General features: G+C 35.8%; 1 protein-coding gene and 2 pseudogenes across 11 annotated transcripts; all 3 read left to right on the forward strand.

The window, feature by feature from the left end:
- The first annotated feature begins 7,808 nt into the window (after positions 1-7,808).
- Positions 7,809-8,555, forward strand: LOC108835638 (uncharacterized; annotated as a pseudogene).
- Positions 8,556-14,064: 5,509 nt separating this feature from the next.
- LOC108860880 (L-type lectin-domain containing receptor kinase IX.1-like) lies at positions 14,065-16,022 on the forward strand (annotated as a pseudogene).
- Positions 16,023-17,004: 982 nt separating this feature from the next.
- Positions 17,005-19,041, forward strand: LOC108861916 (histone deacetylase 15). 11 transcript variants are annotated; one of them, XM_018635902.2, is made up of 7 exons: positions 17,005-17,345; positions 17,460-17,547; positions 17,649-17,741; positions 17,867-17,931; positions 18,018-18,040; positions 18,149-18,204; positions 18,737-19,041. In XM_018635902.2, coding segments are annotated over exons 2-7 (246 nt in total). In that variant the 5' UTR covers positions 17,005-17,345; positions 17,460-17,546; the 3' UTR covers positions 18,745-19,041. The 11 variants fall into 11 exon arrangements, 2 of the variants coding, with proteins under 2 accessions (XP_018491404.1, XP_056867115.1); XR_008946400.1 differs by adding an exon at positions 18,535-18,579 and having other exon boundaries at positions 17,460-17,741; positions 18,018-18,462; XR_008946401.1 differs by adding an exon at positions 18,538-18,579 and having other exon boundaries at positions 17,460-17,741; positions 18,018-18,462.
- The last annotated feature ends 6,686 nt before the right edge of the window (positions 19,042-25,727 follow it).

Raw genomic sequence — 25,727 nt, forward strand, 5'->3', positions numbered from 1 at the left:
CAGTATTTTTGCGCTGAAAAAGGATGATGATCATCCTTTTCAGTGTTTCTACTTGCATAAAATGTGACTGGAAAGTATATTGTAAACCAAAAAAAAATCAGAAAAGAAAAGAAGTTTTGGACTAGACGATTATTAATAATAAGAATGATATAAACATCTTTAGTGTCAACAGACTGATCTGATTCAGTATGATATCAAGAGACTATGTCCGCACAGAGTCAACCTTCAGCGTCAGATATTGAGTTACAAGAACATGAAATACTACTATAAGAAAGTACTCTTGCTAGTGTCTTAACTGGTCTCGAAACATCCATTGAATGCTTTTAATTACTAGAGATTCTGGTGGATAAATTTTACAGAAAATAAGAACAATGACCCAATAATTGGCTGCAAGAGAAGGACTATACGCTTAGGATATTAATTTATATGTGATTGACACAGTTCACAGAACAATCATGGCCCTTGAAGCTAAGAGTTGTCCATGCTTAACCTAAAAGAATCATCTACGGTAATGTTCAATATGATTCATTTAGATACTGGCTTTACAGTATATTTGGACTCTGACACTAACGAAGAATGGTTTCAATAAATTTCTAAACCAGTATACTTCACTATAAATATCAATAAGTGATTCATATTGGATAAACTCTTTTTTTTCATTTGTATTAAAAAATTTAAACAACTTTTGTTAGAAACACAATTTCCAACAGGTTTTATAACTTAAATTGTTGGGTTTTTCCAAGCCCACGTCCAACTGTATCTTGTCTGATTAGTATGATATTGTCCACTTTGGGCCCGAAGGCAAAGCCCGCATGGATTTGTTTTTGGGACTCCTTCCCAAAAGGTCTCGTACTAATCAGAGTTGGACATCCCTTTATATACTAGACATTATTTGTCTAAACTTCCAATATGGGACTTTGTTTGCATTCCCAACAAATTTCCTCTCAAACCAAGTACCACATCAACCCTTGGTTTTCAACCTCCAGCGAAATCTGTCACACTTCTTGAACCGCCGTAATCACCAACGGAACTCTTCACCTAACCCTTGTTACAGCATTAGGATTTATTCACCAACCCTTACTGCACCATTAGGACATTCACCACCTAATCCTTGCAGCACCGTTAAGAATATCCACCTAATCTTGTATCGTCGTTAGGGAAAGACTTTCGATACAAGTCTCCGGCACCACTTAATCGCGAAGTCACATTGAGGATTCTCCTCCCACAACCGAAGCTCCCGGGATCTTTGACTGGCCTCTGCTATGCACCTCGCCCTTCCCATCGAAGTGGAGGCTCTTCGAACTTGAAGGGTATTTTGGTCTTCTTGCAGATGTTCGTCATCCCGGCTCTGATATCAATTCTTGTAGAGAATCGACCCTGGCTATCTCTTGTAATAATCGAATCAAAACGGAACCGATATGTTTGGCAAGTCTAACTCCAAACCGGAGTAAACTCAATATCACTATGAATCGAAAAGATTACAAGCCTCGCACTAGTTGCGTGTTCTATGAGAGATTATTGTTTCTGTGTTATGTCTAACAAGAAGAGATGAGACCCCTATTTATACAAGTAGATCATAGGTTCTCCTAGATAGAAAAAAGGAAAAACGTTTTGATCCTAGAACTAAAAGGAAATTTCCTTTTTAGACTAATCTCTTGATGTCTTGTTTTCAGGTCCAAAACCGAAGCCCATGATCAGCCCACCAGATGGTCCAAGAGGCACCAAAGCCTCACATTCTCCACCTTGACTCTTTGGGACATTTCATCGACTTCTCCGTCTCTCTTATTCTTCCTTTGGCGACCAGAAGCTTCGACGATCTCACCGAACGTCTTCTCCGACGACCGTTCCTCGACGCCCCTTCACCGGAGTTGCATGCTATCTCCGATCCTTGCTTCTCTCTCTCGCCCCTGTTGATTCCTCTCTCTCCCGAACACTTCCTTTCTTCGATTCTCCGTGAACCAGACAAGATCCCGACTTTTCCGTCGCTTGTCTTCACCGGCGTTAGCTTCTACCGCTGCCGCCATTGATGTCGCAGGTACCGCTTGTTCTTCCTTGTCTTCTTCCTTAGACAATTGAATAAAGCTCTAACCTTTGATTTCAATTTCTTTTCCAGCTTGTGTCTTGATGAATCTGTTGTGATCGTGATGTATCAAGTGACAAAAGTCCCTCAATATTCCCTCACGACATCTTTGAAACCGAACCAGACTTGTAATAACAAAAGGTATTTGCTTTGACTTTCTCCAAGTACGTGTGTTAGCTCCATTTAAAACATGTAATGGAAGATTCCTTTGCTGAGTAATTAAACATAATAACTTGTTTAATGTTTTCCAGTCCATGGTGTTGACGTCTCTTCACCATCGCCACTTCTGTAAGGTAAAAAATAAAATTGTCTTCTTCAATTTCTTTGAGCTTAAACCTGTAAATTAATAACTTTGTATTCACAGCTTTGTCGCAAACGTTTCATTGCCGCAACCACACGCCTTCAGGTAAAACATCTGATTCTTTCTTGTGTAATGATTTTCCAGTTTCTGTTGAAACTTAACCTTCTGCATAAATAATTCTGTAACTAGTATTCCTTGAATATTTCTGCAGACTCCTTGTATAGACGACTCTTGTCTACAACCATCACTCTTCAAAGGTAATCTTCTGAACTCATCTCAAGCTTTGTAATTCCCTGTCGAACCATCAGTTTACTTTTCCTGAAACTGATACTTTCTTATGTGGCCTTTCCGCGAGGTGAACGAGTCGACAGCCTTGTCACCTGCAGCCACACGAGACCTACTAAGGCAGAACCTTGAGGATCTCCAAGCATGTCTCGAACTTCTGTCCAGGTACACACTTAGTTAGGAAATCCGCCGGATTGATAGATGTGTGAATCTTGTGAACCGTAACGTCGCCAGTCTCAATTACGTCTCTCATAAAGTGTAGTCTAGTGTCTATATGCTTAGTCCTTTCATAGAACCCGCCATTCTTAGCTAGGTGTATAGCACTTTGAGAATCTGAAAATACTCTCACATCATCTTGCTTGAACCCCAATTCACTAACAAAACCCTTAAGCCATAATGCCTCTTTGAAAGCTTCGGCTAAAGCCATATACTCCGATTCTGTCGTTGATAGAGCTACGATATGTTGGAGACCAGATCTCCAGCTTATTGTGTTGCCTCCGACTTGAAATACATATCCGGTAACGGATCTTCTCCTATCCAAATCAGTAGCGTAGTCTGCGTCACAGAATCCCTGTACCTTAGAGTCTTCTCTTTTAGTAAACATTAGGTCTGAACCTAGAGCTCCTTTAAGGTATCTCATCACCCACTTAACAGCTTCCCAATGTTGTCTTCCTGGCTTGCTCATGTAGCGGCTGATCAAGCCCACTGCAAAGCATAGGTTAGGTCTAGAACCCACCATCGCATACATTTAACTCCCAACGGCTGATGCGTATGGTATCACGTTCATGAACCTTGTTTCCTCGTACTCTTCTTCCTTTGTCAAACTCTTGAGCTTAAACTGTGGTCCAATAGGTGTAACTACCGCCTTGCTCTCGACCATGTTAAAAGTCTCCAGCACCTTCTGCAAATACTTTCCCTGCGATAGCCTTAGAGTTCCTTTGGCCCGATCTCTAATTATATCCATCCCAAGTATTCTTGAAGCTGCTCCAAGGTCCTTCATCTCAAACTCTCTCTTCAAGCTGTCTTTGATTCTTTTAATCTCCTTAGAATCCTTAGACGCTATTAGCATGTCATCGACATAGATCAAGAGATAAACCATATGAGATAAATCTGAACGTTTCATGTAGACGCAAGGATCGTAAGCACTCCTGTAGAAGCCCTGTTCCTTCATGAAACTATCAAATCTCCTATTCCATTGTCTTGGCGACTGTTTTAATCCGTAAAGGGATTTTAACAGGAGACAAACTTGATCTTCTTTTCCCTTCTCGACGAACCCTTCTGGCTGTGCCATATAAATTTCTTCGTCCAACGTACCGTATATGAAAGCCGTTTTCACGTCTAGTTGTTCCAAATCAAGATCATAATTTGCAACAAGTGACATCATAATTATGATCGACACGTGCTTCACCACAGGTGCAAACACCTCCGTGTAATCAATCCCCTCGACTTGTGAAAACCCTTTAGCTACTAACCTAGCTTTGTATCTCGGCTTCTCGACTCCTGGAATGCCTTCTTTCAACTTGAAAACCCACTTGCTGCCGATAATTTTCTTTTTCTATGGTTTTTCAACCAGCTTCCAAGTCTGGTTTTTCTCCAACGAATCCATCTCTTCTTGCATTCCCTGGTTCCATAACTTCCAGCTTTTACTTCTTCTTGCTTCTGAATATGACTTAGGCTCGTCCATATTCATCTCTTCTGCTGTAGCTAGAGCATAAGCCACGCAGTCTGAATCATCAAACCTAGAAGGCTTCTTCACTTCTCTTCTGATTCTGTCTCTAGCAAGAATATAATTATCCAGATTTTCGTGTTCAGCTTCCACGGCTTCTTCTTCACTTTCTGAACTCGAGGATTCAGGTTTCGAGTTTTCTGATGCGGGAGAAACTCCACCTTGAACTGTATCCTCTGTATCTGCGTTAATAGCTGAGTTTGAAGGTCCTTGAACCAACACCGAACTGAACGTCACCGTCTTCGTTTTCTTTTTCTTCTCGTTGGTTTCTTCGACGTCTTTAAACATCTCTTCTTCGTTGAAGATCATGTTCCTGCTCACCATACATCTTAATTCTTCTGGTAACCAGACTCGATAACCCTTAGTCCCCGTTGGATATCCCATGAAAACTCCTTTCATTGCTCTTGGACTGGTTTTGGCTTGAGTCACGTGTACGTAAGCGGTACATCCGAACCTTCTTAGGTGGCTTAGGTCAACTCTTGTTCCTGACCACACCTCTTCTGGTAGCTTGAAATTTATAGCTGTACTAGGTGATCGGTTGATTAAGTAGACAGCTGGTAGAAGCCGCTTACGCCCAGAACTTCTCCTCTAAGCCTGCCTCTGTCAACATACACCTAACCTTCTCCATGATCGTACGGTTCATGCGTTCTGATACTCCGTTTTGCTGCGGAGTATAGTTGCACGTTCTGTGTCTTTTAATCCCTGCCTCCTTACACAATGTATCCATCTGTGTATTGCAGAATTCCAATCCGTTGTCCGTCCTAAGACACTTCACCTTCTTTCCTGTCTTTGTCTCCACGCTATTTTTCCACTCTTTGAAATTCTGGAACACTTCATCTTTTGATCTCAGGAAATAGATCCAAACTTTCCTAGAGAAATCGTCGATGAACGTAAGGAAATAATAGCATCTTGCGAGACTCTCAACCACCGAAGGTGAACCCCACATATCGGAGTGGATGTATTCTAGAACTTCCTTAGACGTATGTTTGCCCTTTGGAAAGCTCAACTTGTGTGCTTTGCCAAGGACGTAATTCTCGCAAAACTCTAACGTCGTCACGTCTTTCTCGTTTAGATGTCCCTCCTTGACTAAAATATTCACACCTTTTAGACTCATGTGTCCGAGTCTAGAGTGCCACCTCTTAGTCAAGTCGATATCAGGCCTTGCGACTGCAGCTTCACCACTCAATAATGTACCTTGCAAGTAGTATAGACCATCACAGTATTTCCCAGAAATAACCTTCTTCTCTCCTTTGTAAAACTGCACCATGAAGTCTTTTCCTTCGTATCTGCATCCCATCTTCTCCAATGAACCGTAGGAAATAAGGTTTCTTCCCATGGTCGGCATGTAACGTACGTCGGTGAGAATCACACTTGATCCATCATCATTCATAATTCTGATCTTCCCGATCCCTTTGACCTCGCTGACTGTGTTATTGCCCATCAAAACCTTCTCTCCTTCTATGTCTTCAAGATCAAATAAGACATTCTTATTTGGAGTGATATGGAACGTACATCCCGAATCAAGTACCCATTCCTCCTTAGTAGCTTGCTGGCTCGCCACTAATACCAATGGTTGCTCCTTCTCTTCAGCAATGTTGACCGAATTTGCCGGCTTCTTTCTCTCGGGACACTGCTTTTTAAAGTGTCCCTCCTTGCCACACGTCCAACATTCTTTAGAGAATTTAGGTTTTGATTGTGATCTGTTTCTGCTCTTTGATCTAGCTCTCCAAGTCTTGTTGTTCTTCTTGTCACCCCCTTCCTCTATCGTTTCCAACGAACAGCTCTTCCGAGTTACTTTTAGACTTGTTAAGAAGTCCTTTCTCCTTTAATTCTACTTCCTTAGAATAAGCAGAACTTGTAACATCACGGACCGTTAAGGTCTCTTTTCCGCTGCCGTATTTTAAAGCATCAACGAGAGATTCATATTGCTTTGGTAGACTGGTTAAGATCTGTATTGCTTGATCTTCTTCACTGATTTTAATATCCAGACTTGCTAGATCAGCCACAAGTTTCAGAAACACATCCAGATTTTCCTCAATGGACTTGTGTTCTTCCATTCTGAAACCTGCATATCTCTGCTTCATGTAGATTCGATTTGGTAATGTCTTGGTCTGATACTCCGCTTCTAGAGCCTTCCACATATCCAGTGCTGTAGGCTCATTCATAACCTTCCGTAGAATAAGATCAGATAGGAACATACTGATCAGATTCTTGGTACGCAGCTCCTTGTCTTGCTCCTTAGGATCAGGTTTAACATCCTTCTGTTCTTCATCACCTTCACCATCCGTAGAAGGAGTTTTCTCCTTAAGAACAGACCCCAAACCAAAGATCTCTAGCTGACATAGCATCTTGTATTTCCATAGACCAAAGTCACCCTTCCCATTGAATTTCTCCACTTCAAATTTCTTTAAAGTTGCTTCCATCTCTCTAGTAACCCGTAAACTGTTGTTTCTTTGTTTGCAGGTTGTCGCAACAAGCCGCTCCGTCAAGCTTCAATCACCAACGAGCCGAGTGTTCTTCACCACACCAGATAAGAATTCTCCTTGCTTGTTTATTGAATCTTGACCTCGAATCTCTGTACTTGGATCTAGGTTAGCCTAAGCTCTGATACCACTTGTAGAGAATCGACCCTGGCTATCTCTTGTAATAATCGAATCAAAACGGAACCGATATGTTTGGCAAGTCTAACTCCAAACCGGAGTAAACTCAATATCACTATGAATCGAAAAGATTACAAGCCTCGCACTAGTTGCGTGTTCTATGAGAGATTATTGTTTATGTGTTATGTCTAACAAGAAGAGATGAGACCCCTATTTATACAAGTAGATCATAGGTTCTCCTAGATAGAAAAAAAAGAAAAACGTTTTGATCCTAGAACTAAAAGGAAATTTCCTTTTTAGACTAATCTCTTGATGTCTTGTTTTCAGGTCCAAAACCGAAGCCCATGATCAGCCCACCAGATGGCCCAAGAGGCACCAAAGCCTCACATAAATAGTTCACCAGGCGACATCAAAGCCATAGTAGCAACAACAGCAGAAATATCCTTGAACTTTAATCTTGTTGGTTCATGTTGTATGTACATTGTTGTCCATGAGTACATAAAACAGCAAAACTATGCACTAATTGTCTAAAACTGAAACTTTCTAAAATCAGGCATCTGCTCTACTTCACCTTTAAGTTCCCATAAACAAATTAATCTAAACTAAATCTAGCACTTCAATCTAGATTACCTTATAAAATTTAGCAAAAGATAAACTCAGAAACATCTTACCACTACCAAGCATAAATCTGAAAAACTGCGAGCTTATTTTGTTCACCAAAACTTGTTTTCTTCATTGTGTAATCACGCAGACGGGAGAAATCAATAGCATCTGAAAGGATCATCGAAAACAAACAAGAAATTGACAAGTTCCACAAACACCAAAAGAAAATTACCCATTCATGTCCATCTTGACGCTCCATTGTCGCCTTCTGCGTTGTGTATCCAGGTGCTTTACGGCCACCAGCTATCCAGCCACAAGACATGATGACTATACAAAACTAACAAAATATACCAGCACGAGAAGGACAATCATCCTCGATCTTGATGAAACCTAGGTTCACTCGACGATGCAAATGCCAGGAGTTAAATACGATTTCATGGTGATGGTAAAAATGGAAAGTGAGATTATACCAATCTTTGTGGTGAAACGTCCCGGGGTGACTGAGTTCTTGGAAAGACTAGGTGAAACCTACAACGTGGCAGTTTTCACAGCTGGTCTGGAAGACTATGCTTCACAGGTTTTGAACAAGCTAGACAAGAAGGGTGTGATCTCCCAGCGGCTATATCGAGACTCGTGAAGGGAATTGAACGGAAAATATGTAAAAGATTTGTCTCTGGTTGTGGGGAAAGACCTTGGAAGTGCTTTTATTGTTGATGACAATCCGTCTGCTTACTTATTACAGCCAGAGAATGGAGTTCCTGTTAAGGCTTTTGTTGATGACCTCAAAGATCAAGAACTTTTGAAGCTGGTGGAGTTCCTTGAAATCTGTTACGTGTATGGGGATATGAGGGATGCCGTCCAGGATCTGCTGCCAGACCGGTTGATGTAATGTGCATATATCTTATTTCCTGATATGTTTTGTTTGTTCCGGAGATGAGGGGAAAGATGATAATAGCTAGTAGGAACTTTCATTTTCTTGTTTTTTTTTTTGCAATATGCTCATATTGTTGCAATATGCTCATATATTATTGCAAATATGAAATTGCAATAAAATTGTGACAAATTTTGAGTTCTTGCTGCTTGAATATTGCAAATTCGTGATTGTTACATACACATAGCAAAATTAACAACAAATTAAAATGTTGCAATATATGTCATATTATTGCAACAATTTTTATAGCAATTTTGTTGTATATTTACAACGTATTTTGTAACCATATATGGTGGCAAGTTATTGCTACGTAAATATGTAGCGAACCACATTGCAAATTTGCATTTTTGTTTTTGAAATTTAGTAATATTAATGCAACAAAATAAATATAAAAATGTTTTTGGTACAATTGAAATGGTTGCAATTTAAAATTGTTACAAAATTTTCTTTATAGAAGATATAGCAAATGTTGTTGCAAATTTTCCTATAATTACTTTTAAATAATACATTTGGTTCAATTTTTTTTTACGGTGAATTCTATATGGTTAACAATTAATTTTTTAATAAATTAGTAGATATCAACTCTGCTGCATAGATTAATTGTTTTAGTATTTTGTTATAAGAAATATTAGATTGGTTTGTTTTTGTACATTATATTTATTTTATAATAAACAAAAGTCAAAAGACCAATTTTATTAAATAAAATAAAATATTGAAAAAAATCAACAATGCATTAATAGAGAAAACCAGCAATAATTTAAAACTAATAAAGCCTTAGAGAAATAACAAAAGAGCCATTTTAAACTTGGTTGTTGCTACCCATGGATAGAATAGCTGGACAAAGGATATCAGTCATTTTTCTCCAACCTTTCAAGTTTGCTCAACTTTTCTTTGATATCTTCATTTTCTTGAGAAATGTCTTCTACCTTTTTCTTGAACTCATCATTTTCCAAGTGACTTTCAACGGTGACTGGCATTTTAGCATTGAGTGAAACTTCACTAAGGAGAGCTCCAAGACCAAACACACGTCCTTGTGTGGAATCAACCAACTACAGAATATAATATATGTAAGACAAAAAAATTCATCTGTGCACAAATCAAGAATTACCGGCCACAGCGAATAATTTTGACCAGACATACCAAAAGGATTAAATCTATCTGTGCACAAACCAAACTAGACATTTCTAGATTCATTGACAAAATCAGGATATACCTTGTTAAAATATTTCTATGCTTCACCATCTGATGAATGACTCATTATATTATTAGCCTGAGTTGAATAATGCTCTTTGTGCCACCTCATATGTGAAGCTGTCTTCTTCAACTGATATATTCTTTTCAGTCTATCAGCTATTGGCAGATAAAACATTTGTCGAAAATGAACTTTTTTTCTTCCAGGTTTTGCACTTTTGAATCTGGCAGCTCCATAAAATTTACAGCCTTCTAGGTCTGCGTCGTTTTTCCAGAAAATCATACAGTTATTCTGACACACATCTATCTTTTTGAAAGGCAGCCCCAATAATCGCATCAGCTTCTTTGTGTCGTAGTATGAAGTGGCAGTGCTATCTACAGGCATGTAGTCTTTCAACATTTGAGCAATATAATCTATGCACTTCTCAGACAAGTTATAATCTGTTTTCAGAGTCATACATCGAGCCGCCGATGACAATTGTGAGGTCCTTCTCAGCATCCATCATATATAGGATTTTGGCTTGCATTTAACAGACTGAAAAAAAATTTGGCTTCTTCATTGGGATCTTCTTCAATACTTACATGAGAGGATGTCTTATCATTAAAGGTATCACTTATCATCTCAACATAAGAGTTTTGAGCTTGCATGGAAACCTCTACGGGCGTGTTTGTATTCTCCTGAACATGTTGCGGGTGATTGTCGACTCCATAGTCTTCCATGTGCAACCCAAACAAGATAATTAGCCATAAACCCTCTGTTATATAAATGGCCAACGACTGTTTTCTCATCAAGAACATTTCTATTCTCACACTTGATGCACAGACAGAATATTTTCTGCTTTTGAGTAAATAAAACATGGTTTTTAGAAATAGCCATGAAATCTTTCAATCCTTCTGTAAATGCCTTCGAGACTTGATTGGTGTTGGGATAAATTCTTGCATACATCCATTGCCTCATAGCATGATTATCATTACTCGAAGACATTAGAAATTCAAAAAATCTGCAACCATCCAATTTTTGTCTAATGTTTTTTTTTGAATTGGAATAAGTAAACCAAACCATATTAGACCAAAACAAAATAAAATTCATAAAATAAAACTATTAACTAAATTTCAAGAATCTGAAAATTTAAAAATATAGTGTACATGTTAAATATACAATAGAAATATATATTATATATTTTGTACTCAACATACGAAATTTTTTTAGTTTTTCTATAAAAGAAAATATAATAAGAAAATATAATCAGTCACATTTTTGCAACATGTTTTTTTAATATATTTTTTGCTAATTAAGAATGATTTAAAAGTGTTGAAAAATTATTTCGAAACTTACAAGATATTTGTTTATGTTGCAATACGTTGCTATTTAGTAATGAAAACATGCAACGTTTGTTATAGTGGTTATTTTGCAATAAATTTGTAATGAAATTGTAAAAATATTCATTATTGCAAAAATATTGCAATAATCATTGCAAACTAATAACAAAAATAGATGTTGCAATTTTTCTGTTGCAATTGAGCTATTTTCTTGTAGTGGATTGATGTGTTCTTGAGACTACAAGAATATTTCGAGGATGTGAGCCTAATTCACATTCCTATGAGCAGAAATGACCGGGCGGACTCACTAATGAAGGTGGAAATTATCAGAGGATTTACTTTCTGCCATAGAAATCAGACATGTACAGATGAAGATACTCTTCGGATAATCGTTTTATTTGACCAAAACTTGGTCTAGATAGATGGGTACCTGACAAGATAATAATAAAACATTTCTTCACATGTAATGATGCCGGTTAAAAAAAATCTTCATTTAGAATATGGCATTAAATTTTTATTTAGTTTTGCTTTCACAAAAAATAAAAATAAGGTTGTAACTGGTTATTAATAAATGAAATGTAAGGGATGAAAGGGATTAAAATTTTTGAAATATACAAAATGGAACGATCGACAAAATGGAATAAGAACTGAAACTAGTTAATTCATTCATTTCATTTATTCACGAACATTTATGACAGAGAATAAAAGAAATAGAGTAGACAAATGATTTGTTCTTTTTCCATTCCAAAAATAGATATGTAGAAATGGCTTTAAAAGGTTTTTATGCTAACAGATAAATATTTTATTGAATTAAATGGAATAATGCATTCCAAATAAATTTATCCCACAAATAAGCATTTCAGTTGCACCCCAAATATATTGCTTACAAAGAAGTTTTCTCAAACTTTAGTAAATCCAACTGAATTTATGTTTATGTGTTTTTTAAAACACCCAAGTCTGAAATTCCTGATTCAAGTGACTCATAAGACGAAACTAATATTACAAGTTGAATCTGTTTATATTCAAAAACAAAGTGAGTGTTTTATATTAACCATTTTGATTAAACGATAAATTTTCACTTCACTGGATAAATTTTACAATAATATTATTATTCAAAATAATGCAACTCTAGACTGGTCTTAAACTTTATTTATTTTTTTTAGTTTACCAATTTCATCAATAATTTGTGTTTTCAAAATTCAGGAACCACATTGATAATAAAATACCAAATTATAGTTAAAATAACCATAAAATGATAAGAAGCTAGTTACACAAAATCAAAGTAATATCAAAATTTTGGAAACAAATATCATATCAAAGTTTATTACTTTACAAAATCAAGTATGTACACGACTAATAATTCATAAATAAAATTCTTAACTAAAATAGTATAGAATATATATGGACAAAACAAAATAAATATTAATAAATTATTATGTACTTTTAAAATATCTAATTTCACGTATTGACGCGAGTAATCACCTACTTAATTGATAATATATATATATATATATATATATATATATATATATATATGTGCGTATGTGTGTATATAGAGAGATGGTTAATTTTTTGTTAAGCGATTGGTTCTTTTATTTTGTTAAGTTAATAAATGCATCAAAATATTATTTTATATATATATTAAAAATTAATAAATGTTACAATGTTAAATTTTAAAAAATAGCAAAAGTAATGAAAAATATCAATTTTAATGATTAATTTATTATATTATAACCAATAAAATAAATAATTGTAGATAAATAATATTGTTTATTGATTGTTTATTGAGTTATTATTATTTTGTGTATAAAAAATCACTAGTTATTTATAAAGTGTGGTAAAACAATAATTAAACTATTGATATGTATACAGTTTATTTATACAGAACAAATATGTTGATTTTGACCCCCAAAAAACAAATACGTTGACAAAGCAAATGACGTGATTCAACTGGTTTTGTTTGTTTCCTAGAACTAGCACGTCGGTAGAATAAACCATAAGTAACATAGACCCCAGTTATTTTGTTTCCTAACTTCAACATTTATTTAAATAAAAAAAAAACATTTATTTTAGTAAAGTTATCACCTTAAAAACTCGATGGTTATTAGTTATTACTTATCAAAAAGAAAAAAAAAAACTCGATGCCGAAGTGAGAATACGCGGTAACTTGTTTAGACGATAGCGATTAGTTGCTTTCTGTATTGTCCCCCAATAAGACAAAGAATCTTGACTCTATTTTTTGTAATATATCGTTGACACAGACACTCCTACATTCTATAATACACCACTCTAAAAGTAACTCTGTAATATCGTAACATGTACAGTAAATGAAAATTCATGTCATTAAACCAGAAAAGTTCAAGTTGTTAGGAAAAGCTTTACTAAAATTTTAATCAACGATTGTGTCAAATGATAAAGCAGTGGAACCAGGGGCGGATCTACCATTACAGTATGGGTGCAGGCTTGTAGCTGCCCCCAGTAAATATAAAATTAAATTAAAATACACAATGATTGTCTATGAATCTGTAGCCTAGTTGGTTTAAAATCTTCTCATGCCCACTAAACCCATGTTCAAATCTCTTCCTGTCCCTTTTAGCCTAATTTTTTATTTCATGTTTTATGTCCCCATTTAATTTTTTTTTCTAGAACGCCACTGAGTGGAACATCAAATTACAATATATAATGTAAACACTTACTTTTGTTGTTGTTATAACTGATAAAACCATACAAGACAGCTAGATCCTTCTATAGGAAGTTACATTTTGTTGGTTGTTCTATTTCGGTCTGGTTATCCAAACCACCTCAAATTTGAATAATAGAATAACCGTTTGCGGTCAAAAAAAAAAAAACTGATAAAACCATACATAAAACTAATCACGTTATTCCAAAGATTGTACCGCCAGCTTTGGAATCGTTGCTTCGTATGGTCCCCTCCCTATCTACAAAAAAAAAAGACAAATATGTTATACATTATAAGTAATGCATTATGCATAGTGAGTTTAAGACATTCTTACCTTTCTACTTACACTTGCAATGAAAAACTCAATCTCGTTCTTGCTCTCTTCCTTCTTTCTTCTTCTCCCTTTCACAAGCTCGCTTAGTTTTAGCATCCCTCGTTTTTCAATAGGCGACTCTCGCATAGCTTACCAAGGAGACGCAACACCAAATGGCGAGATTGTACTCAACAATATTGCATTTACTTGTCGTGTTGGTTGGGCTACTTATGCTAAAAGAGTCGCTATTTGGGATTCTAAACAATGAAGGCTTCTGACTTCACCACCAATTTCTCCTTCAAGATTGATATCACCACTCCAAATTATGGCCACGGGCTCGCTTTCTTTCTTGGCCCTCCAGGCTTCACTGTCCCTCCAAACTCTGCTAGTGGTTTCTTGGGTCTTTTCAATGAAACCAATGGTCATTCTTCTCGGTTCCCGCTTGTGCATATCGAGTTCGATACGTATTATAACGTTGAATGGGATCCTTATGCCATCAAGTCTCATGTCGGGATCAACAACAACTCCCTTGCTTCTTCTAATTTCACTTCTTGGAATGCCACCCTTCACAGCCAAGATACATGTCATGCACAAGTCTCGTATGACGCCGCTCAGAAAAACTTGAGCGTCTCTTGGAGATATGAAGAAACAACTATTCCTTCGGAGATTTCAAGTCTTTACTACATCATTGACCTTGTGAGCGTGCTCCCCGCTGAAGTCACCATGGGCTTTTCAGGTGCTACAGGATCAATGATGGAAGGGCATAGGATCTTGTCATGGGACTTTTATTCCGGCTTGGATGTGATAGAGCAGAGAAAACCAAACCGTAGAAGTATCATCCTTGGTGCTTCTCTTTCGAGTTTTCTCCTGTTGGCCTCTTTGGTTGTTTTGGTTCCGTTGTGTTTGAAGAGGAAGCAAAGAAAGGCAAAAGCAGCAAGGAGGAGAGAAAACTTGACGTCGATAAACGAAGAAGATCTTGAAAGAGGAGCAGGGCCAAGAAGGTTTTCTTACAAAGATCTTGCAATGGCTACTAACAACTTCTTGTCTGAAAGAAAGTTAGGGCAAGGAGGTTTTGGAGCAGTTTATAAAGGCTACTTGAACGACTTGGATTTGATGGTTGCTGTGAAGAAGTTTTCTGGTGCTTCAAAGCAAGGAAAGAAAGAGTTCATCACGGAGGTTAAGATCATCAGCAGTTTAAGACACCGAAACCTTGTTCAACTCATTGGCTGGTGTCATGAGAAAGAAGAGCTTTTACTTGTGTATGAGTTCATGCCTAACGGTAGCCTCGACGCGCACATATTTGGTAAAAAAACTTATCTAGCATGGGCTGTTAGGTGCAAGATATCTCTAGGTGTAGCTTCCGCGCTGCTTTACCTTCACGAGGAGTGGGAGCAATGCATTGTCCACAGGGACATCAAGGCGAGTAACATAATGTTGGACTCAAGTTTTAACGCAAAGCTAGGCGACTTCGGGTTGGCTAGGTTGATGGACCACGAGCTAGGTCCCCAGACCACAGGACTAGCCGGGACTTTTGGTTACATGGCTCCTGAATACATAAGCACCGGAAGGGCGAGCAAAGAATCTGACGTCTATTGTTTTGGCATTGTATTAGTAGAGATCGTTACGGGAAAGAAGTCGGTGAACATGAGGCATGGAAAGATTGAGCCAGAGTCAAGTCTTGTAGAGAAAGTATGGGATCTCTACGGTAGAGGAGAGCTGATCTCAGCGGTTGATCCACAGATGGGGAAAGATTACGATATGGAGCAAGCATAGTGTCTTATGATTGTTGGGTTATGGTGTGCACATCCTGATAGTAACTCTAGACCTTGTATAAAGCAAGCGATCCAAGTCTTGAATTTCGAGGCACCGTTACCTAATCTGCCACAGAAAATGCCAGTTGCAACATATCATGCCGCGGCAGAAACATCATCAACATCAAGCTCGAGTGGAGTAGCAACTGCAACGTTTTCTAGTGCTCAACTTGGTCGCTGATCTCATCGTGAAAAGTTTTCTCTATAAACACAGCCTTAATGTATCTTTTTGTTTTGCTTCATCTTTCATGTGTTGTTTAATTATTCTATATGTGGGGGTGCATGCTACTGATCGCAAGTTTACGGTTAAGTAGTAATATTGTTGTTTGTGTCTCTCCTTATCTCAAGATAGTTCATCTTCATCTTCGAGGCCGAATTTTAAAGTAACCTCATTAGTACTAAATGATAACATTTATAAATATATTATAGTAAAGTTTATATATGTAAATTAGGTTAGGATCCGCGTCTAAGCGGATCTATGTTGACAAATAGGGTGTCAGCTGACACAAGTTAAAAATAAGTAACGGAATTTAAGTTTTTAACATGTACAATTGAAGATTATCTAGTTCATTTGGTTACAATCTCATCATATGGCTCCCTTTTTCTCTGGTTAGAATCACTTGAAGCTTTATTTTTCTCAGCTATTGTTAGGAATTTTAATGGGTTTACCCAAACCACTAATAATGGGTTGGGGTTTTTATTCATCTAAAATTGATTGGATCAATCATGGGTATAATTTTTAAAACCCATATTTATATTGGGTAAATACAAAAAGACAATAGGTATCCATGGGTTTTCAATTATATTATTATACTTTCACCATTTTAGTAAAATTATAAAATTTGCAAAAACGTTTTTTCCGCAAAAATCGAAAAACAATTTTTCATCAAAATAAGAAAAAAAATTTCCACCAAAATCGCAAAACAGAAATGAATTTTTATTCTTTACATTAATTTGTTTCCGTCATTTTAGGTAGGAATAGGATTGGCGACAGAAAAAAGGTAGGAATATGATTGATCATTTTAGGAAAATATTTAATCAATACAATACTAAAAGGCAAATATACTTCATAGATAGAGTGTCCACGTCCTCAAATTAAATCATCCAATGGGAGAAGAGAATTTTGCCACGTCGGATTCGTCTTTTAAATTATGTGGCTTCGAAACGCGTAGGTTAGTTGCGCTTCGTAAATCAGTCCCGGATCGTATAACCAAAATAGGCTCTCGAAAAGTATCTTCTCCGACGACTCTTCCGCTTCATCTTCTCCGTCTGATTTTTTGTCCCGTAACCTTCTCAATCAATGATAATCTTATAGCATTCTTCAGTGTTTCTTTCCACCTCCTCTTGATCCTTCTCCTATATAAAGATCTATCTCTAAACCTAAATCCATCCTAAATCATAACCTACTCTAGAGAAACTACATCCATACCTCGACCAGGACTAGATAAGTCAGAGCTTCGGTTTCAGTTAGTCCGTTTCTGGGATGCAAGAGACATTGCTAAAGGTGAAACCTTTATTGGGTTACAATCTCTTTGTCATTATTGATTTTTCCATTTGTTCATCTGAACAGTCTATTTGTTTCCTCATTTTTGATTTTTCCATTTGTTCATCTGAACAGTCTACGCTGGTTCAAGGGTCTGTTCCTGTGGCTTTGATTATGCTGATGAAATGGTGTTGCTTGGGAACCTGTGCAGCATAAGATGCCAGTTGAGTTTGTGAAATGGTGTTGCTCCAATTGCACTATGTATTAGATTTTGCTTGCTTTTTCATGTTTGAATTTTTTTATTTCTGATCTTATCATTACCAGTGTCTGCAATTATTCGTCTGAGGCATGGATATTTTGCATCTCTCTTATTTAAAAGACACTGGTCTCTCACCGAAGTCGAAGAGAAATGTGGAGGTAAGATGTTAATTTGTTTCGCTTCTTTTCGACCATGTCGTTAAGATATATTGCTATTTCGGTTCTACATTTTCTAACTTCAAGTAACACTATGCGTGCTCATAACTCTTTTATCTTGATCTTAGGAAATTCATCTGCAACTAGCTCAACAGCTGTTGGTTTTGCGGAGATAATGTTGCTGCACTCAGAAGTATGATTTTGTCACTGTTATAGTTTCGTGAGATATCTGTTGACGTCAGTACAATTTATTTATCTCCAAAGCTTTTCTTCGTGCAGTGCTTTTGCAAGAGCTCCAGATGGTGAGCTGCTACTTAATTGTCTTAGAGACATATCTAACTGCGAGTAGTTTGTTTATTTCCTTACTTTTGCAACAAGTCATTAACTGGTTTTTTTCTTAAAATTTTAAGGTCTACATTTCAGAGCATGTTAACGTTGTTAATATCACAAGCCAGTTTCTCTGCAGGTTTGAGTTTACCTGTAACGTTTCAGGGTTCAGCTTGCAAAACATGATTTGTTTGTGTTATTTTGTCTCTCACTGCTCATAATTTTCCTATTGTTTGCCACCTACTTCACCGCCCACACATGCTAATAAGTATTCAGCACAGGCTACTAGAATAGCAGGAGTTTTGTTTGCTGATCTAATTAAAGAAATTCTCTCATGACAAAATGTTAATCAGCCAGGAACTTAGAAGCTCATTATGTTTAAGCTCAGGTTAGATTGGTAAGTTGCTCAAATGTGATGTCCCTAGGTTAGATGTCTTTAAATTTGCAACTAAAAGGTATATTTACACAGCAGTTTGGGTGAGCCTGACATGAACTGCTCCACAAGTTCGACAAAGTACGTATGGGGGTATTTAGAAAATTGAAACTATCACGGTCTCTGAACTAAATGTTATCATTCTCCCTCACATTTGCGCATTCCATTCCTGGTCTATTCTGCTAAATGTTATCACAAGTATTATATTATTGACGTTTGTAACCTTGATGCACTACAGACTGCTGAGTTTCTCTTCACCAGTAAAGGAGAGGCCATTGAAATAACCGATGGGTGGGGCTACATTTTTTGCTCCAAATATTCTAGGAAGCTTCAGCGTGGTTTTTCATCGTTCACCTGAAACTCATGCGATGACGCTAAGGCTATTTATTTCATTTTGGCTTCTCTTGCCTATTTCTTGAAAATGGTCGGTATTTGATGAAATAATAACTTATGATTTTTTCCTCTGAATCTTATTGAAAATAACAAACTGAGCTTAACTTCTGCCCCAATTACAATTACATATACACACATGTATTACGTCTACATCTTCAGTTGATTATTTTGTTCTGAGGCTTATCTATTTCCAGCTTAAACTTTAACGGTTTCGATAGATAAATGTTTGGTTTATCTCACTTGATTCAATTCCTCCGCAACTAAGTCATTGCCTTCCAAAAAAATATCAAAGTACTTGATGGAATGAAGTAGCTACACTATTACATACCGTATTTACTTTACGAATCCCAAGCTTTTTGATAAGTCCAGTCATCACCTCCATTCCATTTCACACTTCCAAATTCCAACCAGGCCATTATTACGAATCAAGAGTTTGACTATATTATGATGAGAATAAATATACTCGAAGATAAAAAAAAAATCTTGCTGAGTTCAATAAGTAATAAATCTGTTTCTAATATTAAATAAAAGTCACTGGGTTGACAAAAAAAAAAGTCACTGGACTTGAATATTACTTGATAAATTACAAAGGTATGTAAGAGCAACTATTACATGTCACTGCTAATATATAGTTGACCAGTACGGCAAAAGTTATTATTACAAGCTAATTATCAAAATTATTTTCATCATTTTAATTAGCATATAATATATATTTTCAATATTATTAGCATATCTAATAATTGAGAATTCATTTTATAATATATATTATTTGAAAATTGATAGATATACATTATATATATTAAATAGTTTATTTTAGGAAAAACAAATTATAAAATGCATTTTGTCGTTTAGTTTGAAAAAAATTGCATGTCTCTTCGGAAAAAAGTATGAAACAACTTTATACGTATATTTTTACCCCCAAAAAACTTTATGCTATACTACGCTTGATTCGTGTTTTCAAAATGTAGATTTTTTTGGAATTAAAAAAATATTTTATATGAATTTATATATAAGATATTGTAAAAATGTGGATACATTTATTAAAACTAAAAAACAAAACCAAAACTGAACCAAATTCATAAATAACTAAACATATCACATATTTCTATAGTAAAAAATAAACAAAAATTACCCTTAAAAAATATTGCAATAAAAATCAGTAAAATAACAAAAGGTAATAAATACATAAAAGCAAAAAAAAAACACAAACCGCGCGTAGCGCGGTTCAAAAATCTAGTAGTTAGAAAAGACAAGCATTTTTTAAAGATAAGTTAATTAAATTTTCAGTGGCATATGGTTGTAAATATTGTGCAATTTTAAGGGATACTATTTATGTGTACTTCTGTTTTAATAAAGTAGATGTTATAGTTTGTTTAATAAGAACTATAATATATATTTAAATTGATCAATCTATTTTTCAAGATATCTAAGAACTACTATGGTATGACACGTGTCATAACTCAAAAGTTGTAATATTTTCCAAGTAATATAAAAGGGATACGTAAATTATTTATAAATTGACACATATTTCAAAAAACAGTTGTGGTTTTTTTGTGGTTTCTCATTTAAAAATCACTAGAGCTTGATCCGTGCGCCCGAACGGGTTGTTATTTTCATTTTTATATAAATGAATATTATTTAAATGTTTATTGGTTTATATTTTAAATATTTATCATTTTAAATATTTTATAAATGCAACAATCAAATAGTTTACGTTCTGTAGAAAATAGTGATCCATGCCCGCTTCTAAAATTTTGACAAAATATTGACCTATTGATTTGTTTGAATAATATTTCTTTAACATGAAATTATTTTTCAAATGTAATAAGAATTTAAATATTTTGATCAGATATGGATAATACGGTAAGATTTAAATACGTTAGAAAAAATATATTTGGTTATAAACATTAAACATTGTTTTACAAAGATATTTAAATTTTCTTGTTGAAAATAATTAATAGTAACTGAAATGATTAAAAGTATATGTTAGAAATTTTGAAATATATATAATCTTAGGTGAGACTATATTATATTAAAAATAATATTCACTTACAAATATTTCATATTGTTCTATAAGTTGTTTAAAGATATTTAAATCTTAGCATACATAAATTTTATTGTTCAAAATAATTAACAGTAAGTTAAACATATATTTAGGAATATTCATAATATTGTTTAATTTCGAATTTAAACTTGATTTTTGTTCAAAATAACTAATGGTAATATTATCCAAGTTTAATATAATTAAAATCGATTTTAAATTTGAATATCCCTAAAAATTAGTTAATTTGTTTAAGGAAATATATTAAATACGGAAATTAAGTTAAATTGATTTAGGAAATAGTTTAATAAATAGGAAAAGATAATGATTCCTTAAAGATAGGTTCATTTAATTACTTCAGTGGCATGTTATTGTAAATAAGTTGGAAAACTTAGGGATATTTTATATTTGTACTTATGTTTTAATAATATAGACTAGATTTTGATCCGCGCTTTCAAAGCGCGGGTTTAGTTTCCGTTTAAATTTTGTTTAAACGAATTTGTTTTAGTAAATATAATATTTTCATATTTTGTGTTTTATTTTATAGAATTTTTTTATTATTTTCTTTATCATTTTCATTTTAAATGAAACATTTATGTTCACAAAATATAAATTTATTTTTTTATCATCACAATTCTATGACACTAATAAATAAAATTTATTATGTTGTTAATATTTTCTTAAAGAGATTTTGTATAATTTAAACAGTTAACAATTGTGTTTATTATTTTTAATATATATATATATATATATATATATTTTTTTAAATGCAAATATTTTATAAATGGTTTAATCATATTTAGAAAGAAAAAAATATTGTTAATATTTATTGTTTTTTATCAACTATTGTTAATATTTTTTAAAGAGATTTTGTATAATTTAAACAGTTAACAATTGTGTTTATTATTTTTAATAATATATATTTTTAAATAAAATGCAAAAATTTTATAAATGGTTTACTTATATTTAGAAAGGAAAAAAAAATTCTGTTTTTGTTGGTTTATTATACAAAATTAGTAAGAATACTTGATCAAGCCAAGATATTTAGAATTGATATTGTTTCCGTGATAATCTATAAATGTTAACAATATTTACAATTCTGTTGGATCAAGTATCTTTTTAATATCAACGCATTAAATGAAACAAATATTTGGGTAGTTATTGCATATGCTTCGTGGCCAAGGTAGTATATTCTTAAGGGAAAATTGCCAAGTGTGACTCAAAATTTGGAGTCAAACCCAAAAGAATACCCCAACTTGGGTCAAAGGCAAAAGTAACCTAAAAGGCTATTGAAATTGCAACTATCTCCTTGTGAACAAACAAAAAAACGGATTTTTTTTACGTTTCTACCCCTCGCAAGTCGTCTGTTTAAACGACTTGAAAATAAGTCGTCCAGACGACTTAACTTAAAGTCGTCTGGACAGTTATTCTTAAACATAATTTAAAATTTTGTAAAAAATATTTTGATAAGTGAAAAATTGGAATTATGTAATTAACATATGTCTTAAGAGATATAAATTAATATATAACAAATTTCAATTGTTTTCAGCCCAGATGAGTGAAAGTAGTGAGTCATGATATTCTTTAGTTTATGTTTCATCAACATATGTTGTAGTATTGTATGTGTTCTTAGGGTTAGATTTTGGAAAGCATTAAAACCGTTTTTGAAAATTTTTAAAATTACCTAAGCGTGTTCATTTCTGTGTATAGTAAACACTATTGAAGTATAATTTGATTTTATAACGTGGTTAGTAAGTTAATTTAGTCATTTTAGTTTAGGGGTTCATTTTAGGGTCTAGGACGACTTAATATTTAGTCTTCTGTGCACAGACGACTAAATATTAGGTCGTCTGATGTACATTATCAGCCAGAATAAGTCGTCTAAACCGGACCAAACCTTAAAGTTTACCAATGTACTTTTAAAGCTAACCGGATTATTTACCCAATATATAAGGTGATTTTTTTTTGTTTCATTTTCCGCGAAATTCAGAAACCCTAACAGTTCTCTCTCACCGGCGATATCAAAGGCGATTCGAATTCCCACTATTTCCGAACAAACCATCGTTCTCAACGTCGGCTATCTATCTCACTTCATTCTCACCGTTGTCGCCGCAGCTTCTTCTAACCCTAGCGCCGCCGATTCCTCTAAACCCTAGCGCCCCCGCTTCCACTATTTCCGAACAAACCGTCGCCCTCGCCACTGTGCTCACCAACGTTCTCACCGCCGCTTCCTCTAAACACTAGCTAGCACCGCCGCTTCTTCTAAACCCTAGCGCCGCCGCTTCTTCTCTGTAAACCGTAGCGCCGTTTCTCTGTAAACCCTAACGCCGGTAAGTCATCAATCTCGAGGAAAAGATGAACATAAAACATTGTCTCTATCAATTTACTCATTCTCACCGTTTCACGTTTATTTTTTTCAGATCTATAACCACAATGACGAGTACTCCAACTCCTTCTGCGGCTAATCAGGTCCGCTTGAAATTTTTCTACTGGAACACTTGTAAGTAAGTCGTCTGGAAAGTCTTCCAACTGGACGACTTAGTAGACGACTTAAATATAAGTCGTCCATTTGGAAGACTTTTCAGACGACTTAAATATAAGTCGTCAACTAAGTCGTCCAGTTGGACGACTTTCCAGACGACTTATATTAAAGTCGTCTACTAAGTCGTCTGGAGTAACAATTAAGGCGTGATTGATTTAGCTTGTGTTCTGACTTCTATTGTTGTCTTTGATTATTTTGCAGACCAAAAGGATGGATATTCCAGAACTCCCCCGTAGGTTATACACATTAGGGGAAGAGCCAGAACCCCAGCATAGCATTTCGTATCATTCGGATAACAACAGGTTGCATACTGCTCTTAAGGGAGCTCTCACTGAGAAAGAATTTGAAGAGCTCAAGGAGTCGAGATTGGGAGTTTTCATCAAGTTCAAGGAGCAGGGATTTGGTTGGGCTTTAAGGCTGGTTTACCACATGCTCTGTTTAAAGCTGGACATTAAGAAGAAGTACGAGATGTGGTCTCTCGTTGGTCCAAAACCTTTGAGGTTTTCACTGTTAGAGTTTGAAATGATCACTGGTCTAAACTGCGAGTACATCGAGGACCTTGAGACACAAAAATGTGAAGTTACCCCAGAGATGGTTTCTTTCTGGGGGATGATGGGAGTTCATCTAGAAGCTGGGCCAACTACTGATCAGATAGTAGATGCACTGAAGAGATGCGGGGATTGGTCCACGGAAGATCGCAAGCGGCTCGCGTACCTTTCCATCTTCACTGGATTCATTGAAGGGAGAAAGTTTTCAACCGCTACACGAGCTACTCTGGCAAGGCTAGTGATGGATTTAGACTGGTTTGAGAATTATCCATGGGGGAGAGTCTTGTTTAAGGTGCTTATGGACTCTTTGTGGAACAAAGAGATTACTGGCTGTTACACCGTGGATGGGTTTATAAAAGTTCTTCAGGTCTGGGCGTACACAGCTCTGCCGGGAATGGGTGCTAGTATTGGTAGTCCCAGATTAAACAGTTCGCTTCCACCGATTCTGGCTTACGAGGGCAGCAGAGGCCGCAGATTCATGAAAGCTGATATCTTGAGTCAGGTACCTTTCCATCTTCACTTAATTAAGTTGTCTGGAAAGTCTTCCAGCTGGACGACTTAGTAGATAAATTATTATAAGTCGTCTGGAAGGTCTTCCAGCTGGACGACTTAGTATACGACTTATAATAAGTCGTCTGGAAAGTCTTCCAGCTGGACGACTTAGTAGACGACTTATTATAAGTCGTCTGGAAGGTCTTCCAGCTGGACGACTTAGTAGACGACTTATAATAAGTCGTCTGGAAGGTCTTCCAGCTGGACGACTTAGTAGACGACTTGTAATAAGTCGTCTGGAAGGTCGTCCAGCTGGACGACTTAGTAGATGAGTTATAATTAAGTCGTCTATTTAGTATTTTGTTTCAAATATCTAACTCGATTCTTCTTCTATTTACTGCAGACTCGCGTGATCAACTTTGTTGAGAAGGATATTAGTGAAATGTGGCCAAAATGGGACTCTGAGGTTGAGGACGTACCCGCGGAGAACATCATTAAAGTCATGTATGATCGGAGACCGTGGAAGTGGACCATGGATTGCTGGAAAGTCACTGGTACAAAACCTAAGGTTGCGACTCCATCGAAAAGAGCCAAAGAGATGGTTGTGGTGGAGGTGGAGGAGGAGGAGGAAGACAATCAGAGACCTCGGAAGAAAGCTCGTAAAGAGGCTCCTAAAGAGGCTCCTAAAGAGGCTAGAGAAGAGGCTAGAGAAGAGGCTAGAGAAGAGGCTAGTTGGGTGATCAGAGAGAAGTTGGAAAATATGTTCAACTCCTACACCTCTAAGTAGTTGACATGATGAAATATGAGTTGAAGAAGTGCATCAGGGAGATTAGGAAGATGTCCGATAGATTGGAAGCTGTGGAGAAGAAGGTTGGTGTCACCAATCAGGCTACCCCTCAAGCCAAAGAAACCGGGGTTAGTAACAAACAGCCTACCCCTCAAGCCACAGAAACCGGGGTTAGTAACAAACAGCCTACCCCTACACCTCAAACCAGACAGCCTACTCCTCAAAAGGATCAGCCTACACTTCAAACCAATCATCCTACTCCTCAAACCAGACAGCCTACTCCTCAAAAGGATCAGCCTACACTTCAAACCAATCATCCTACTCCTCAAACCAGACAGCCTACTCCTCAAAAGGCAAAGCCTACTCCTCAAAAGAAACAGCATTCTCCTCAAACGAAACAGCCTACTCCTCAAAAGAAACAGCCTT

This window comes from Raphanus sativus, chromosome 5 (genome assembly GCF_000801105.2).
Source record: "Raphanus sativus cultivar WK10039 chromosome 5, ASM80110v3, whole genome shotgun sequence".
Lineage (NCBI taxonomy): Eukaryota > Viridiplantae > Streptophyta > Magnoliopsida > Brassicales > Brassicaceae > Raphanus > Raphanus sativus.

Excerpts from the sequence above, each read along its gene's own strand:
- LOC108861916 (XM_057011135.1), top strand. Across the intron at positions 17,742-17,866 it reads AGTCGAAGAGAAATGTGGAG|GAAATTCATCTGCAACTAGC; the intron begins GTAAGATGTTAA and ends TCTTGATCTTAG. Across the intron at positions 18,041-18,148 it reads TTTTGCAAGAGCTCCAGATG|GTCTACATTTCAGAGCATGT; the intron begins GTGAGCTGCTAC and ends TAAAATTTTAAG.